The sequence below is a fragment of the Neofelis nebulosa genome, chromosome 8, assembly GCF_028018385.1.
Source record: "Neofelis nebulosa isolate mNeoNeb1 chromosome 8, mNeoNeb1.pri, whole genome shotgun sequence".
Classification (NCBI taxonomy): Eukaryota; Metazoa; Chordata; class Mammalia; order Carnivora; family Felidae; genus Neofelis; species Neofelis nebulosa.
Genome location: NC_080789.1, coordinates 82100358 through 82117553, shown reverse-complemented (window position 1 = coordinate 82117553; position 17196 = coordinate 82100358). Strand labels below are relative to the sequence as shown.

At 37.9% G+C, this 17196-nt stretch overlaps 1 protein-coding gene and 1 pseudogene across 2 annotated transcripts in view; one reads left to right on the top strand and one right to left on the bottom strand.

Annotated features, from left to right (window-relative positions):
* STK38L (serine/threonine kinase 38 like) overlaps positions 1–17196 on the top strand; it is an 86090-nt gene that overhangs the window by 57670 nt on the left and 11224 nt on the right. For both annotated transcript variants that reach the window (XM_058743280.1, XM_058743278.1), the window contains exons 4-9: positions 5983–6105; positions 6535–6618; positions 13919–14042; positions 15867–16021; positions 16383–16485; positions 16663–16724. In XM_058743280.1, coding sequence (XP_058599263.1) covers positions 5983–6105; positions 6535–6618; positions 13919–14042; positions 15867–16021; positions 16383–16485; positions 16663–16724 — 651 coding nt within the window. The remainder of the gene's footprint in view (positions 1–5982; positions 6106–6534; positions 6619–13918; positions 14043–15866; positions 16022–16382; positions 16486–16662; positions 16725–17196) is intronic.
* Positions 7853–8191, bottom strand: LOC131519835 (large ribosomal subunit protein P1-like; annotated as a pseudogene).

Below are 17196 nucleotides of genomic sequence, written 5' to 3'. Positions count from 1 at the left end.
TGAGTCATGAGATCATGACCGGGGCAAAGTTGGACACTAAACCGACTGAGCCATCCAGGCGCCTGCCTCTACCCTACTTCAGACTACTGTGTAGTTTACTTAAAGAACAACTGCCCCCAGCTGGTGTCTTCCCACCTCCAGGTTTTCTGCATACACTATCCAGAGTTTCCTGTCTGAAAACAGGTTTGAGAGGCGCCTGGGTAGCTCAGTCGTTAAGGGGCTGACTCTTGATATTGGCTCAGGTCATTATCTCCTGGTTACTGGGATCCAGCCCTGCGTCAGGCTTCAGGCTGACGGTGCAGAGCCTGCTTGGGATCCTCTCCCTCCCTCTCTGTTCCTCCCCTTCTCATGCACACATGCACTCTCTCTCTTTAAATAAATAAACTTCAAAGAAAAATAAAAACAAGTTTGATCACATCACTCTTTTGCTTAACACCCTTCATGGGCTCCCAAGTACTCTCAGATAAGGGTAGACCCTTGAACATTAATGTGCAAGACCCCTCACAGTTTGGCCTCTGCTTTGTCTCTTTCACCTCGTCTCTTGTCACCCACCTCCATGCTGACCACCAATATTGAGTTACTTTAACTTCCACACTCTTGCCTGTGGACCTTTCATCTGCATTTCTGCCACTTAGAAGTTCCTTACTCCTGCCCAACTCCTCTTATTCTTTAAGAAGCTCTGGGTCTCGCTTTGGGCCTCAGTTCCACTGGGAAATCTTCCCTAATATCTTGGGGTACTCTTCCCACATTCTGCATTAACAGAATATTAATGTGTCCATGTGTCTGTGTCCATGTGGCAGCCTAAAATATCTCCCCATAGTAGAAACCCCATAATGTCTTACTCAGCTATATACCTCCAGAGCTGGCAGGGGCTATAAGAAATAGTTCGTGAATAAATGAACAATGACCTTTCCGTCAAGGAGTTTACTGATTGGAAGGAGAGATCATGTATGTGTGTATATAAATACATGTATACATGATAGATTCTGGCAAACTTTAAAAATACAGGGATTTCCCCCCACCTAATTCAGGGGATCAGAAAAGGTTTGGGAAGAGGTAACAGTTGATTTGAATGTTAAAAAAAATAGGTAGATTTATACAAGAATTAATAAATACATATAAAATAATGCAGAACAATGAACTATGAAGGATGCAGTAGAGGAAAGAGCACGGTAAACTGACACCATGTAGTGGAAAGGCTAGCCTTGGGATAGCTTACTGAGCGATGTACGCTTTATTTTCTAGGCAGTAGGGGGGTACAACCTAGATTAATTTGCTCAACAGTTTCAATGATCAGAAAGGAATTTCTATGTTCAAAGAGCAGTCTAACAAATGATGACTTGAAAGCAGTTATTTAATCTTCCCTGTACCTTTCCTAGGACTTTACCTGTATTTTTCTGTTGGAAATGTTTAAGTTAAATAAAATATATTTAATGATTTGTACTACAGTTGGTTACTTTGTTAATCAGTTGACTCAACCTAGAAAATCTAAATTATTTACATAAAATTACTATAATATTTTAAAAACTCATTTAATTTATATCCTTTACACTTTAAGTGAGAAAGGTAATGGTTTCGATCTGTATTATAACCTATAGAGAAAAAATAAGGCCAAGCACATCTGTCCGCACATTTATTTATTAGTATTAATAACTTTCTTATCCTTAATAATCATATAATTATAATTGTATTAATGTACATTGTACATCATTATATCGATACAGAAATCTCAAGCATAAGGTCCTAATTCAGAATTTAGAGGGAGAAATTATAAAAACAGATGCCCAGGGGCCAAGCAGATAACACGAATGAAGGAAGCCGGCCGGCTTGGTTTCGCGACATCTTAAGTTATATGTTCTTTTGACCCAACACACTTTATCTGCATATTCAACTCCCAAGAATATTCTTTCACTTCCACAAAGAAATAGATTCTTTGTTTTTCTCTTTCTAAAATATTTGGTCCTCCGCGTTTATATTTTGATAGAGACATACGACCTTTCACTTTACTAAAAGAGAACAGGAGCACCAGTCCAATTCTGCATGTCCCCTGATGACTGGCATCAGTGGTGGATGCTGACAAGTTAGAGACCTGATGTCTATTGAAGGGGGAGTGACTGCCACTTTGGCCGAGTGTGGCCAAGTTCCTGTTTTTCAGGAGAAACTGGAAATCTGGACTTTTATGTGAAATCACCTGCTTTTTAAAATATCGGCAAATAATTCAAGTGTCCTAAAAACAACTTGCAGGCCAAATCAAATATTTTCGAGGTTGAATACAGTTTGTAACTCTCAGTTTGCAACTGCTGGTCTGCACCAGGAAGTGCTGAATACGTTTAGAAATATTTTTGGGGCGCCTGGGTGGCTCAGTTAGTTAAGTGTCTAAGTGTCTGACTTCAGCTCAGGTCATGATCTCACGGTTTGTGGGTTCAAGCCTCATGTTGGGCTCTGTGCTGACAGCTCAGAACCTGGAGCCTGTTTGGATTGTGTGTCTCCTCCTCTTTCTCTATCCCTCCCCCACTCCCACTCTGTCTCTCTCTCTCTCTCTCAAAAATAAATAAACATTAAAAAAAAAATAAAAACTATTTTCCTAAATTCTTCTAAAGAACTTGTAGAAAGTGTGATATGATTTATACCTACAAATAGTGCCCTTTAATAACTATAAAATTTCTAACATTTTTCTGTGAAGATATTTTAATTCCACAAATGCTTATTATTAGGCCCATGCTAGGTCCTAGATTATGTCAAATTCTATAAAATAGACATCCTCTCTTATCCTTAATATAAAATATGTTGGAGCTATCATTATGTGGGGTGGATTTTTTAAAAATAAAATTGTTTTCTAAAAATCTAGTTTTAGGGGCACCTGGGTGGTTCAATCGGTTGAGTGTCTGACTTCAGCTCAGGTCGTGATCTCGCAGTTTGTGGGTTTAAGACCAACATCGGGCTCTGTGCTGACAGCTTAGAGCCTAGAGCCTGCTTCAAGTTCTGTGTCTCCCTCTCTCGCTGCCCCTCCCCTGCTCAGTCTCTGTCTCTCTCCTTCTCAAAAATAAAATAAAACATTAAAAAAACCTAGTTTTAAAATGAAAAGTAATATTTATCCCTAATTCATTTGTAATAGAAAATCTTGGTGAAGTAATTTGTGAAAAGTTATTTGTAAAAAATAAACCATATAATGTGATCATGTAGAATGTCTCTGCAGAATTGAAGTTGCCAACTGAACTCTTTCCCATCTCAGAACTTCTGTGTACACTGTCTTATATAAAAACTGAACATCCCACAGATCAAGAGTTTGAGGAACACCCCCCCCTTTTTTAACAGTTTATTTATTTATTTTGAGACAACGTGTGCAAGTTTGGGGAGGGGCAGAAAGAAAGGGAGAGAGAACCCCAAGCAGTCTCTGTGTTAGCATAGAGCCGGATGTGGGGCTTGATTTCAGGAACGTGAGATTATAACATGAGCCAAGATAAAGGGTCAGATGCTTAACCAGCTAAGCTACCCAGGCACCCCAGGGAACACTCATTTAAAAAGGAATGGAGAAAGGAAGAAAATGATATATGTCTAATTTCATCTTACTTAAGAATTACCATCAGACATGCAATATTCACTCTCATGGAAAACCAAAACAGACAAATTTAAGCTGCTTTTAAAGGGAGCCATGAAATGTTAAATGTGTTTCCAGATTTTGTTGTCCTGTTTGGTGAGAAAAGATATGATTATCACAAAAATGTTACTTGTTTTTCAAGGCTGTTTAATCTACACAAGTCATGAACAGATATATCAACGTGCTTTTTCATCAATATATATTTTTTAGCTTATTAAGTTTTTTATTTTAATTCCCAGTATAGTTAGCATACAGTGTTGTATTAGTTTCAGGTGTACAATATAGTGATTGAATAATTCTATACATTACTCTGCTCATCATATCACCAATATATTTTTTTAACACTAGCTTGCTTCAGCTCCCTCCAGACTGCAACACTGATTTTAAGACTAATAGGTCATGAAATAGGTTTTTCATTTTTCTGTTTTTAAAAGTAACCTCACAATGTTATCGTCATGTCCCATTTTTGTAAAATTATATGCTCTATATACTTGTAATTTTCCCTTTTTGCCATTAAACAGCTGTACCCCAAACTATATAAACATTGTTTGCTTGCTGCATTACACGACCTATCAAATATTAGTGAAAATTATTTTCTTTAGTGGCCTCTCTTCTGTTGATTTTGAGCACAGTTTATTAAAGTATGTAACGAGGTCATCTTTTCCATTTAGATTAGACAAGCTTCTGAAACTACACCCAACTCTACTACATTTTATAGTCCATAAAGTCAACAGTCCAGAATGTCTTCTGAAATTCTTACATTTATTCATTTATATACTTAAAACAACCCCCCCAACCCTCCTTGCTGCTTTGAAAGACATGATACTATAGTGCCACCATGTGGCCTTTTTAAATTATAGTCTTTTTTTTTTTTTTTTTTTTCCTGGAGGGACACAGGAGGCGGGGGCGGGGGGTGGGTAAATTATAGTCTTAAAACAAGCTACATTTGGGGGTTCCTAGGTGGTTCAGTTGGTTAAGCATCTGACTCCAGCTCAGGTCATGATCTCACAGTTCGTGAGTTCAAGCCCCGTGTCGGGCTCTGTGCTGACAGCTCAGAGCCTGGAGCCTGCTTCAGATTCTGTGTCTCCCTCTCTCTTTGCCCCTCCCCATTCACACTCTGTGTCTCTCTGAAAAACAAACATTAAAAAAAAAAAAAAAAAAAAGCTACATTTTTTTGGGGTTTTTTTGTCTTATTAGTATTTCAGTTATTTTTTAAAAATCACTGAAGGAGCATTTTTGAACAAAAAGTAATCTTCACTGTTTCCTCCATTGATATGAAGACATCATTTCCGGATTTCATCTTCTTAGATTAACTTTGTTCAAAGTATCAGAATTCCATTGCACTGGGGATACACATTTACAGATTCCCAGTTAATTGATAGCTTGCCATACCTTTTTGAAAGCAGATATACACAGGAGTAGTAAGAGACTACTCAGTGGTTATACCTTGTACTGTGTTTAAAAGCAGTGTTTCTGAGCTGTTATGGTCATTTGACTTGCCTTTTCTTCAGAATGGAATTCCTGAAAGCCTGGTAGAGTTCATTTGAAGATGAACAGGTGCTTAATTTTTTTGATTTTGTTTATTCCCACTGTATGTTGCCTCAACTAGGAACAAACAGAATGTCAACAGAGTTTTGTTTGATAAGGGGAAAAATGAGGTTTAGAACAATGAGATAAATGCCTATTCCAAATGTAACCTTCAGGTATTTCATAATGTTTCTTATTAATGGCAGTTATTTTTTGGTGACTTTTAGAGAGTGAATTATGAAATTACTGACTTGAATATTTTAACGAATTCTTCATGTAATCATTATGTTTTTTGGCAGTTTCATATCTTTAGGAAGTTGTGTGCCAAATCTCAAGGAGTTTATTAAAATTTATCTAAGAAAAAATTCTGTCAAAAGCAAATCTCTATGGAAACATGCTGTTTGTTATTTTGGTGTCCTAAGTCTCAATAGTTGTCATAGAACAGCCTTGGAAATTAGGGAAGTGAAGCAAAGTAGATTGCCTGACTGTAAAATTCATTATCAGAATACTATTAGCATTTCCTAAAGTTTAATTTTTATGTATAAATTAAGTTAGCATGTAGATGAAATATGTGATGAGCTCATTAAGGTGAAATAGTTAATGGAATCCACCTGAAGAATAAGATTTATCAATTGTTAAGAATGAAAAAGTTTCTTAAGATTGCTTTATTCTTTCCAGGCTTAACAAATACTCGACTTTGGTAAATTTAAGATAATATTTAAGATACTTTACTCCCATTTTTATATATCTCATCTTTTAATAATATTTAAGATACTTCCATTTTGATGTATCTCATTTTTTAACACTATAGCCTTCATTGAAAACAAAATCATCTTTTTAAATTATTTTTTTAATAGAAAAAGTTACGCCGATCACAGCATGCCCGAAAGGAAACAGAGTTCTTACGGCTCAAGAGGACCAGACTTGGCTTGGATGACTTTGAGTCTCTGAAAGTTATAGGAAGAGGAGCATTTGGAGAGGTTACTTTTTTTTTTTTTTTTAATGTTTATTTTTGAGAGAGAGACAGAGTGCAAGCAGGGGAGGGGCAGAGAGAAAGGGAGACACAGAATCCAAAGCAGGCTCCAGGCTCTGAGCTGTCAGCACAGAGCCCAATACAAGATCATGACCTGAGCTGAAGTCGGATACTTAACTGACTAAGCCACCGAGGTGCCCTGAGATTACTTCTTTTCTAAAGGCACTGCTATTGAAAGTATCTATCTTCATTCAGATAGTTTAAAATATATATTAAAATAGTTTAATATAGCAAAATAGTTTAATTTTAATGAAATTCCTAAAATATAAGCAGTGGCAAATTGCCACTGATCTCTTTAAAGAAACTTACCTTTTGCTCCTAAATCAATAGTAATGACCGTTTAACATTGATAGTATGATCAATTTTTACATTCTAGGTGCGGCTGGTTCAGAAGAAAGATACAGGCCATATCTATGCAATGAAGATATTGAGAAAAGCTGATATGCTTGAAAAAGAGCAGGTATGAGTTCTTTAACACATGTAACCAAAGGAGCACCACTGACCAGGTGTTAGAGTAAATGTAAATATTGGAATTTATAAAAAGGAATCTACACGTCTTACTATATATAGTCCTATTCATTTTTTTGATAGCTTGTTTCATTGTTTCTCAATTCTCAAGAAAGTTAAAATTTCTTCCAAATTATAATCTGAAAACGTCTTAGGGGCGCCTGGGTAGCTCAGTCAGTTGAGCATCCGACTTCGGCTCAGGTCATGATCTCACGGTTCGTGAGTTTGAGCCCTGCATCGGGCTTTGTGCTGACCGCTCGGAGCCCGGAGCCTGCTTCAGATTCTGTGTCCCCCTCTCTCTCCGCCCCACCCATGCTTGTGCTCTGTCTCTCTCTGTCTTTCAAAAATGAATAAACATAAAAAAAATTTTTTTTTAAATGCCTTAGTCTGTTTAGGCTGCCATAAGTGCCTAAAGTGCCACAGACTGGGTGGCTTAAACAACAGAAATTTATTTTATCACAGTTCTGGAGGCCGAAAGTCCAAGATCAATGTCATGGCAGGGTTTGCTTTCTGGTGAGGCGCACTTACTGGCTTGCAGATAGCTTCCCACTAAGTGCCCTTGGTGTGTGCACAGAGAGAAAACGTGAGCTCTCTGGGGTCTTTTCATATAAGGACACTATCCCCCTCTCCCTCCATGACCTCACTTAACCTTAATTACTTCCTTAGAGGCCCCATCTCCAAATTCAGTCACCCTGGGGGTTAGGTCCTCACCATAGGAATTTGGGGGATTTGGGAGGGACACAAACAGTCAGTCCATAACAAAATACCTTCTTTTCTGACTTCAGTGAAAATAAACGACAGTTCTCAGCTTCCTTTATCCCTGTCACATTAGAAGCAAGACCGGTCTCCTGAGAGTTTGCTGATTTTACATATTTCCAAAATCTTTCACCCCTCTAATTTCATACTCCTGGACTCTCCATGTTTCCTGTGACTTTAACGCGGTTTAAGGGTTGGTCATTAATCTGAAAACATCAATAATATTACTTTATGTACTCACCTCTGTCTAGTCTGGGTGGACACTCTGTAGAACCCTAAATTGATTCTATATACTAGGGAAGGACTCAACAATGGAGATATAGAGGGAAGATAACACCTCTCTCTACTTAATTCTTTACTTCAGCCTTTTAGTGTCTGCCTAAAGCTTACTTACCAGTTCAGCTTTTTATTGAACAGGTTGAGGAAGAGGTTTAGTCAAAAAGACCAAAGTACATGTCATCATAGACTCTTTTGATTCTTCTTTGTTTGCTTCCACTTTCTTCTCAGCCAGGCAGCCATGGTGGAGGGAGCAGGACCTCCCAGTGGTGCACCACCGGCTGCTGGGGCGGGCCCACCAGCTCCTACCTTGCAGATGAGGCTCCTGATGTTGACGTTGGCCAGAGCCTTTGCCGACAAACCTGGCCAGAAAGGTTCAACATCTATACCTGCTGCTTTAATGAGGGCATTGATCCTATCCTCCGTGACTGTCACTCATGGTCCTGCAGGATGAGGGCTGAGTAGGAACAGGGCAGCCCCGAGATGGAGGCCATGGTGCAGATGAGTGCTATGTCTGGCCCGGTGCTAGTTTCTGGATGAACTGAGGGCCTCACCCCAATGTGGCCTTAGCTTCCTCTGAAGGACCGAGCACCTTAGTGGCAGCTGAGGAAAGCCCCACCTGAAGCTTACTTGGCTATTACAGCAGTATACTATTGATTTTCATTTAAACATGGTCCTCTTGAATTTTCACTGCGTTCTTTCACTATTTCTATTCCATGCGCTCAACAAGTATTTATTGGGTGCCTGTGATGTGCCAGATGTGCCCATAATGTGCTCTAGGATCTGGGAATACAGTGGTTAACAGGACAAACCTGATCCTTGGTTTTTCTTTTCTTTTTTGATCCTTGTTTTTTTCTAGTAGTGGGGAGATAGGCAGACAGCTATTTCAAATAGGATTGAGAAAGACTATGACAAAAGTTTTAACAAAAGGGTAAATCAATGCAGATGACCTGGGTTTAGGAGGAAGAATTAGATCGGGTTGTTTCTCTAAAGAGGGAATATTTGATGAAAGACTGAGTAATGAGAAAGAAGGACAGATAAAGATCTGGTAGAACAAATATCTGCAAATGCAGAGGCCCTGAAGCAAGAATAGTCTTGTCCTGCTCAAAGAAGAGAAAGAAGCCACTGTGGCTATGGTTCAGTGCAGGGAGAGGTAGGCAGGGACAAGATTACGCAGGGATTTGAAGGCCAAGGCAGAGCGTTTGGGTTTTATTCTAAATGCGAAGGGAGGACACTTTTGTTTGAACAGAGGAGTGGCATTGATGTTTTACAAAGATGAATCAATCCCTTTGCTTGCTGACAGAAGAAACAAGAGTTGAAGCGGAGAAACCAGTAAGAGACTGTGTGGCACCTCCAGCCAGAATGTGATTGTGGCTTATCCTGGGGCTGCAGCAGTGAAGCTGAAGAAAAGTCTGACAGATTAAGTGTATGTTTTAGTGGAAGAGTCCGCAGGATTTGCTGTGATGTCCTCTATATTAAGGGATGAGAGGAAGGGTAAGGGTAGTGAGGAAAAAATAGAAGAAGCAGGATCATACCTAGAGTTTCACTTAGAAACGGGGTACATGATGGTGTCATTTCTGATTTAGAAAAGAATGAAAAAAGAACAGGTTTGGAGATCAGGGGAATGAAGAGTTCTCTTTTGTGGCATATTAAGTTTGAGCTGCCTGTTAGATCTCCAAGAAGAGGTATTGAGTTGACAGTTGGCTAGAATACAGAGAGAAGTTTGACTAGAAATATCCTTTGGAAGCCATCAATATATTGATTATATTTAAAGTAATTGGCCAAGATGAAATTTCCTAGAAAACAAATCTGGATAGAGAAAGAAAGGGGGACTGGATCCAAGCCCTAGAGAACAATAGGCAGAAGAGAGACCAGCAAAGGGGACCAACAGGGAACATCTTATCGGGCAGGGGAGATTGGGAGAACACGGTGTCATGGAAGCCAAGAGAAGAAAGTGTTTAAAGCAGGAGGTGAGTGGTTAACTATGTTGAATGCTGCAGAGAGAGTACAAGGAGGAAGACAAGCCAGTGGATGTCCCAATATGGAGATTAATAGCTCAGCAAAGACATTCCCAGTGGATTGGGGGGCAGAAGCCTGACTGAAATAGTGTAACAGAAAGCAAAAAGGAAGCAAGACATGGAGAATGTGAGCACAGATCAATCTTTCATGTGAAGCAGAACAAAGAACAGATTTGTAAAGTGGGATTTAGGGTAAAGAGGATTTTTTTTTTTTTTCTTTTTAAGACAGAAGTGTTTGATGCTGATTGGAAGAATCCATTAGAAAGAAAATTGAAGATGCAGGAGAGAGCAGATAATTATAGGAATACACTGGCAGACAGAAGAGTTGATCTTTGGTAGGAGTAGACATGTACCTATCCACTAAAACAGGAAGGGGAGGCAGAGAAAGTGGGAATGAATGCAGGTGGTTGATTTAGTAGTGCCAAGTTCCTGCCTGAGTGTAAATAAGTGAGGCCATCATGTCTTAGTAGATAGCTAGCTGGAGGTGTAAGGAGAGAGAATTTGTGAAATAGTCACAACTATTGATTTGAATGGTGTGAAAGCTAGGGAAATACTGTTGAATACCCATTGAGATCGGCAGTCAGGAATGTAAAGTGAAACCAGTTAGCATAGTTGGGTAACTTTTCTGTAGTAATACTTAGTTGCTCTGGGGTAGGTACAGAATAGACAGAAATTTGAGTTTAATTAGGGTTGATGTTTTCCCAGGCAAATACAGTGGAGGAAGAGGACGAGGGAGTTTAAAGCATTTGTAAGAGTGATCCTAATGATGGAATCTAGGCTGGATAGAAAAAGAAATGAGATTGTGAGGAGACTAATAGAGAAAAAGTGGTAGAGTCCATGGAAGGGAGATTGAAGTACAAGAATAAGAGATCTGGAAGGATAAAAGGTGGAGATCAGAAAGAGAGTTCCTTGGGGCACTGGGTAGCTCAGCTGGTTAAGTGTCCAACTCTTGACTTGGACAGCTTGATCAGCTCAGGTGATGGTCTTGATCAGCTCAGGTGATGATCTCACAGTTCCTGGAATTGAGCCCCATGTTGGGCTCTGCACTGACAGTGCAGAGCCTGCTTGGGATTCTCTCTCTCCCTCTCTCTCTGCCTCCCCCTCACTTTCACATGCACTCTCTCACTGTCACTGTCTCTCACACTGTCTCAAAATAAATAAATAAACATCGAAAAAAGGGAGGGGGCTCCTGGGTGGCTCATTTGTTTAAGCCTCCAACTCCGGCTCAGGTCATGATCTCATGGTTTGGTTCCCGAGGTCAAGCCCCACATCGGGCTCTTTGCTGCCAGCACAGAGTCTTCTTCAGATCCTCTGTCCCTCTCCCTTCCTTGCCCCTCCCCCCTGCGCCCTCTCTCTCTCAAAAAGAAATAGAAAATAAACATTAAAAAAAAAGGTCCTTGAAATTGAGATTTCAGAGGGGATACAGTTATTGTAATGAGAAGGTTACCATGGGTGGCTGACCAACATGCAGTGGTGGAAGAGATCAGTGAGGATGAGGAAGAAGTCAATAGATAGGGTAGCTGATGGTTCATCCTTATGGATGTTGAAATCTATCCATGAGTGGAAAAGATGGAAAGGAAGTTGGTGAGCCATGAGCTGAAGTCATGAATGAGAGGGATTGACTGGGAGTTCTATAAATGATAGGTGTGAGGATAGATGATGGCTGATGGAGTTTCACAACATGTACTTCAAAAGAGTTGCAGAGAAGGAAAGTGTCACAGTGGTTCAGATGCAGCATGAAAATGAGCAGGAAACCTACCGCCTCACCAAGTAAGATGTGAAAGAAAAGCAGGCCATTCCTGAGAACTCCTTGTGCAGGAAGACAGAACTCTCAGCAGACAGCCTAGTTTCAGTCAGGATAACAAGGTGATAGGAACCATCCAGAGGTGAGATGATAGGGGACTTTTTTGAAGACAGACTGATTCTAGAGGGAAGAGGTATGGAACTCAAGGAAGGTTGAAATACTGAATTGTATTAGAGAATTACAGATAATGATAAGAATAAAGGTCTGGGTCAAGATGTAGAGCCTCAGAGACAAAGAGATTAACAGGATCTAACTAAGCCATATGGGATTAGTCCTCGGTAAGGTTTTGGAGGAAGGACAAAAGGAGCAGTTCAGTCTTTAGGTACTAACCACAGGTGGCTACTAAGCACTTAAGTATAGCTAGTCTGAATTGAGATGTGCTGTAAATGGAAAATACGTACCAAAATTTGAAGATTCTGCACAAAAAAAACTCAATAATTTTTTATATTGATTATGTACTGAAATGATAACATTTTGGATACATGGAGTTACATAAACTATATTATTAAAACTAATTTCCCCTGGGGTGCTTGGGTGGCTCAGTCAGTTAAGATTCCAACTTCAGCTCAGGTCATGATCTCACTGTCTGTGAGTTCAAGCCCCATGTCAGGCTCAGTGCTGACAGCTCAGAGCCTAGAGCCTGCTTTGGATTCTGTGTCTCCCTCTCTCTTCCCCTTCCCCACTTGTGCTCTGTTTCTCTCTCTCTCTTAAAAAAGTAAAGACATTAAAAAAAATTTTTTTTAAATAAAGAAAAAAAATTTCCTGTTTCTTTTTTACTTTTTATGTGGCCACTAGAAATCTTTAAATTATATATGTGGCTTGCAGTGTATTTCTATTGGATAGCACCAATCTTGAATATTTTGCCGGAGATTTAAGAGCTTCTGACCATTTTTCATTCCTATGCAGGGAAAATCCCACCAGAGCCCAAACATCGAGTCTATTTTGCATTGTGTTATTGTTTTCCCCCCCTATAAATTAATCTGCCTTTGCCACCACTGAATTTCATTTTAGAAAACCTTTTCCCACTCAATTCTAAAAGGTCATTACTTTAAGTTTTTATTACATTTACTTTAATACTAACCAGTCCACAAAATTTAGTAGCACATTATCTCCCTGATATTGTGGTACCAGATTACTATGTGTGATAACTTCCTATTATTTGAAAACAGGACCATTTTGAAAACATCCTGTAATCCGACTTTAAAGCATTTAAAAATAATCAAGCCAAGTTTATGATGTAGTTTTTCCTGACAGCACCATAGATGCAGCATCAAAGGTTTGAGGTTTTTCCTTTACTAACCTAGAAATGCTTTGTAAAAGGCAATGGGTAAGAATTTTGATACCATTTTTCACTTTATGAAACATAATCCAGAGAGGTTGTAAGGGTTTTTGATGCCAGAAAACAGGTTCTTAGTTTTCAACTGTTGTTCCTATGCTTTGCCCTCAGAGCATTTATTGTACCAGGTAATAAATACAGTAATCCCAAATATGACATTTTAAGCAGATCATATTTCATTATCATGAAAAGATTTATGAAATCTGGGTTCTCATGTGCTTTGGGCCAGAATTCATAATAATGCACAATAGGAATAGCAAAAGGATAAAATCAAATATTATTGTTGATCTATGAAAAGAATGTATAAATATATTAATGCAAAAGCATCTGAAAATTGATTATACCAACCCAACAAATTACCATCTATAAAATTTTTCAGACTATAAAATGTTCACATAGAAGTGTCCCTAGTAATTGTGTGTCTGACAAGTCAGTAGCAAAACCCCCAAAGGTTACACTAATTTGCTGTATATCATGTTTATAGATATTCTAGAGGTTTTCTAATTAACAAAATAACATAAAGTTATTATAGTTAGCAAAATCATACAAAATTATTATAAATGTGTCTACTTGTTACAAAAAAAAAATGACCAAATGTTTAACCACCACAAAAGGCCCTTTCTTTGACCAATAACAGTTAAAACTAGTTTGCTGAGGACCATGACTTTGTCATACCAATCTGTAAAGCATTGCTTACTACTTTTAACTTGTAAAAGTCAGACCAGGGCCTGAAATGTGTATGACAAAGCCAAGATCCTTGGCAAATGGGGATTCTGGTTGGAAAGTTTTTGGACTAATCATTTTTCTACCTCAGAGGCCTCAGCTTCCTATAATGAACTTGTGGATTCCACTTTTCCAGGCCTAAAGATAAAAGCTAAAATAAACTGTTTCTGGAGGTTCTCCATATGTAATGAGATTATGAACATGTGTATGTATTTCAAATCTTTTCTACAACTCCCCCTTCCCTTCACAACCATTAAGGAACTGGATGGATAATTGTAAGAGGTGAACTGGAAAAATGTATGATGTGTTGCAATTATTTTTTCAAAATATATTCATCTAGGTGGCCCATATCCGAGCAGAGAGAGATATTTTGGTAGAAGCAGATGGTGCCTGGGTGGTGAAGATGTTTTACAGTTTTCAAGATAAGAGGAACCTTTATCTGATCATGGAATTTCTCCCCGGAGGTAAAAGCAAACATGATACCAATGACAGACTGACGCAAGCACATCTTTATATGTAATTATTATCCTGTCGATTAGGTTCGCTGTTACATTCCTAGCTGTGAGGTTTTACAAAGGCAGTCATGGTTTTCCTCTAGTTCCTCCCATAATCTAATTTTTACCACAAATCAGATTATTTTGAAAGAATGATAAATCCTTTTTAAATTTTAAATACTACCATTTTATATACTACCATTCTGGGTTTACAGTATATAATTAGTTAGATTGTTACAAGTCTAGAGTTAAGAACAATAAAGTCACTAAGGAAAAAGACCAGGGCGCCTGGGTGGCTGAGTCGGTTGGGCGTCTGACTCTTGATTTCCGCTCAGGTCGTGATCTCATGGTTTGAAGCTTGAGCCCACTGTCAGCCTGCTTGGGATTCTCTCTCTCCTCTCTCTGCCCCTCCTTTGCTCGTGCTCTCTCTCTTAAAATAAAGAAAATAAACTAAAACAAAAAAAAAAAAAAAAAAGAAAGAAAGAAAAAGACAACCCAAAACCCAATGGGCAAATGATAGACAATATACAGAAGGGAAACTCAGACTAGTCTATAAATATATAAGAAAGTATTCAACTCTGCTCATATTAGGGAAATGCAAATTAAAACAAGAATGAGATACCATTTCATACTCATCTGGTTAGTAAAAACATTAAAAATCTGATGAGGCTGTGGGAGAAACTGGCCTCTCTTCAACGTAAATTAATCTCTAACTCTTCTGGAGAGCAGTTTGTAGATACCAGTGAAGTGAAAGTGCATGTGTCCTACAATCCGGCAATTCTACAACCAGTGTATTCCCTGGAGATTCTCCCTGACATGTGCACAACAGATTTGTGAAAGATGTTCGTTGCAGCATTGTTGTGACAGTGAAAAGCTGCACACAAAATAAATGACCATTAGTAGACTGAATAAAATATGGCATGATTAGGTGATGAATTATTTTACAGTTGTTAAAAGTCAGGAGCTCTATTCGTTTCAATAAGAAAATGTCGGAAACAGTGGAGTAATAAAGCCAGCTGTGGAATTACATGTACCATTTATGTAATTAAAAAAATATGTAAAAGGCTGTAAATTCATACATCAATATATATATTTCATATATATATATTTCATATATATATATATATATATATATATACTTCATATATATATGAAAACATATTTTAAAAATAAGCTAGAACGTTACCCACCAAACCAAATCCATGATCATGGTTACTCAACAAAAAGGGAAAGGGGAATAAAATGGGATATGGAGGATGAAGAACACTTCCACATGTTTGTTGTTTTTTAAAAGACTTGAACTATCATGAAAAATATTAACAGTTGTCATTTCTGAATTGTAAATTCACTATTGTTTGTTCTTTGTCCCCTTTTAAAGAAAAAATTCCTGGAAAATAAAAGAGTGTCTTTTAGTGGGATGATGTTCTATTTTTGCTGGACTGAAGAGCGCTGAATATTTTTGGAACTTCAATTTGAAAGAATACATCCCATTTCTGGCGTGCTTACTCTGATTCATTTTCATAGTTCAGCATATTATCCTATTCTGGATGTTGAGTGGAGGATATCACTTCATGATCATCTCTGCTCTGATTTGACTTCACATACTTTCTACCTTAAAATCATTAGATGTCGTGAAACTTTTGCTAATGCAATGTAACTTTTTTTACTTGGCCCTAGAAACAGTTGGAGATATACTGGGTGGGTCATAAAATGTGAAAATCAGGCATAGGTTGTAGAGATGCGGAGAAAGCTTGAGGTGTTTCTAATACATGATACTTATTTTTCTTTATTTAGGTGACATGATGACATTGCTAATGAAAAAGGATACCTTGACAGAAGAGGAAACACAGTTCTACATTTCAGAGACTGTTCTGGCAATAGATGCAATCCACCAGTTGGGTTTCATCCATCGGGATATTAAACCAGACAACCTTTTATTGGATGCCAAGGCATGTGAATAAACTGGTGAAATATTGGGTTGCTGATTATTTTGTGGAGTAATAGAGCTGATTTTGTGATTGGAAATGGGCAACTACAATTTATGTCATCACTCAACTGTGTGATGTCATAGAATGATGTAATAGGACAGGACTCCGGAGTGAAATGACATCAAGGGAGTATGGCTCTCTTTATCTTCTAACATTTTCTACTTTTAAAAATCATCATCATCAAATATTTTTAATTTTACATATCACCTATATGAATTTTAAGCTAAGAATGTTTATAATGATTGCATTTAAAAGAAAAATTTATAATAAGGCTTTGTTTCAAAGTTAATATAATCTTGATTTTACTATTTTTTTTTTTTAGGGTCATGTAAAATTATCTGATTTTGGTTTATGCACGGGATTAAAGAAAGCTCATAGGACTGAATTCTACAGAAACCTTACACACAACCCGCCAAGTGACTTCTGTAAGTTTGATTTTTTTTTTTTTTTCAGGTTAACATAGTGTAGCTGGTTGTTAAGAACTAAAACTTCTCTCTCTCCCCTCACTCCTTAAACCAATGTATTTTACTTGTATATGTTTGAATTTGTTTTTTTGGTAGAGTTTTTCCCTCACGATTACAATTCTCTCTTGTTGACATTAGCATTTCAGAACATGAACTCAAAGAGGAAAGCAGAAACATGGAAGAAGAACAGGAGACAACTGGTAAGTCAGACATGTCTTTAAGAAAGGTTGCCCTAGTCCTCAAATTTCACTGGGGTTTCACTGGATCATTTTATGTCTTCACAATGATTAGCACTTACTTTGTAGCAATGATAGAGCTTCTTCTGGAATCACGTAGTTCTCTTAGTTTCTCTGTAGCATTGCCTTGCCCTTAAAGTGACTGCTAATTTTAACTCTGTGATTTAACTTTATTTTATGGCTCATATCTCTTGTTAAGTCATCTGTTTACTAGTAATTAGCACTTTATATAAAACTCACTGACATGAGTGTGATTGTAGTGAATGCCTTGTGTTTTCCATTTTTCATACTTGTTCTGAAATAACATATCAATTAGCATAAGTAAGGTGATTGTGTGTCTCTAAGAACTTCTTTATAGATAAAGTAAATAGGAAGTTTGGCATGTTAACAGTATTGCAATAAAGCAGATAAAATAAAATTAGAGAGCAGACTTTAC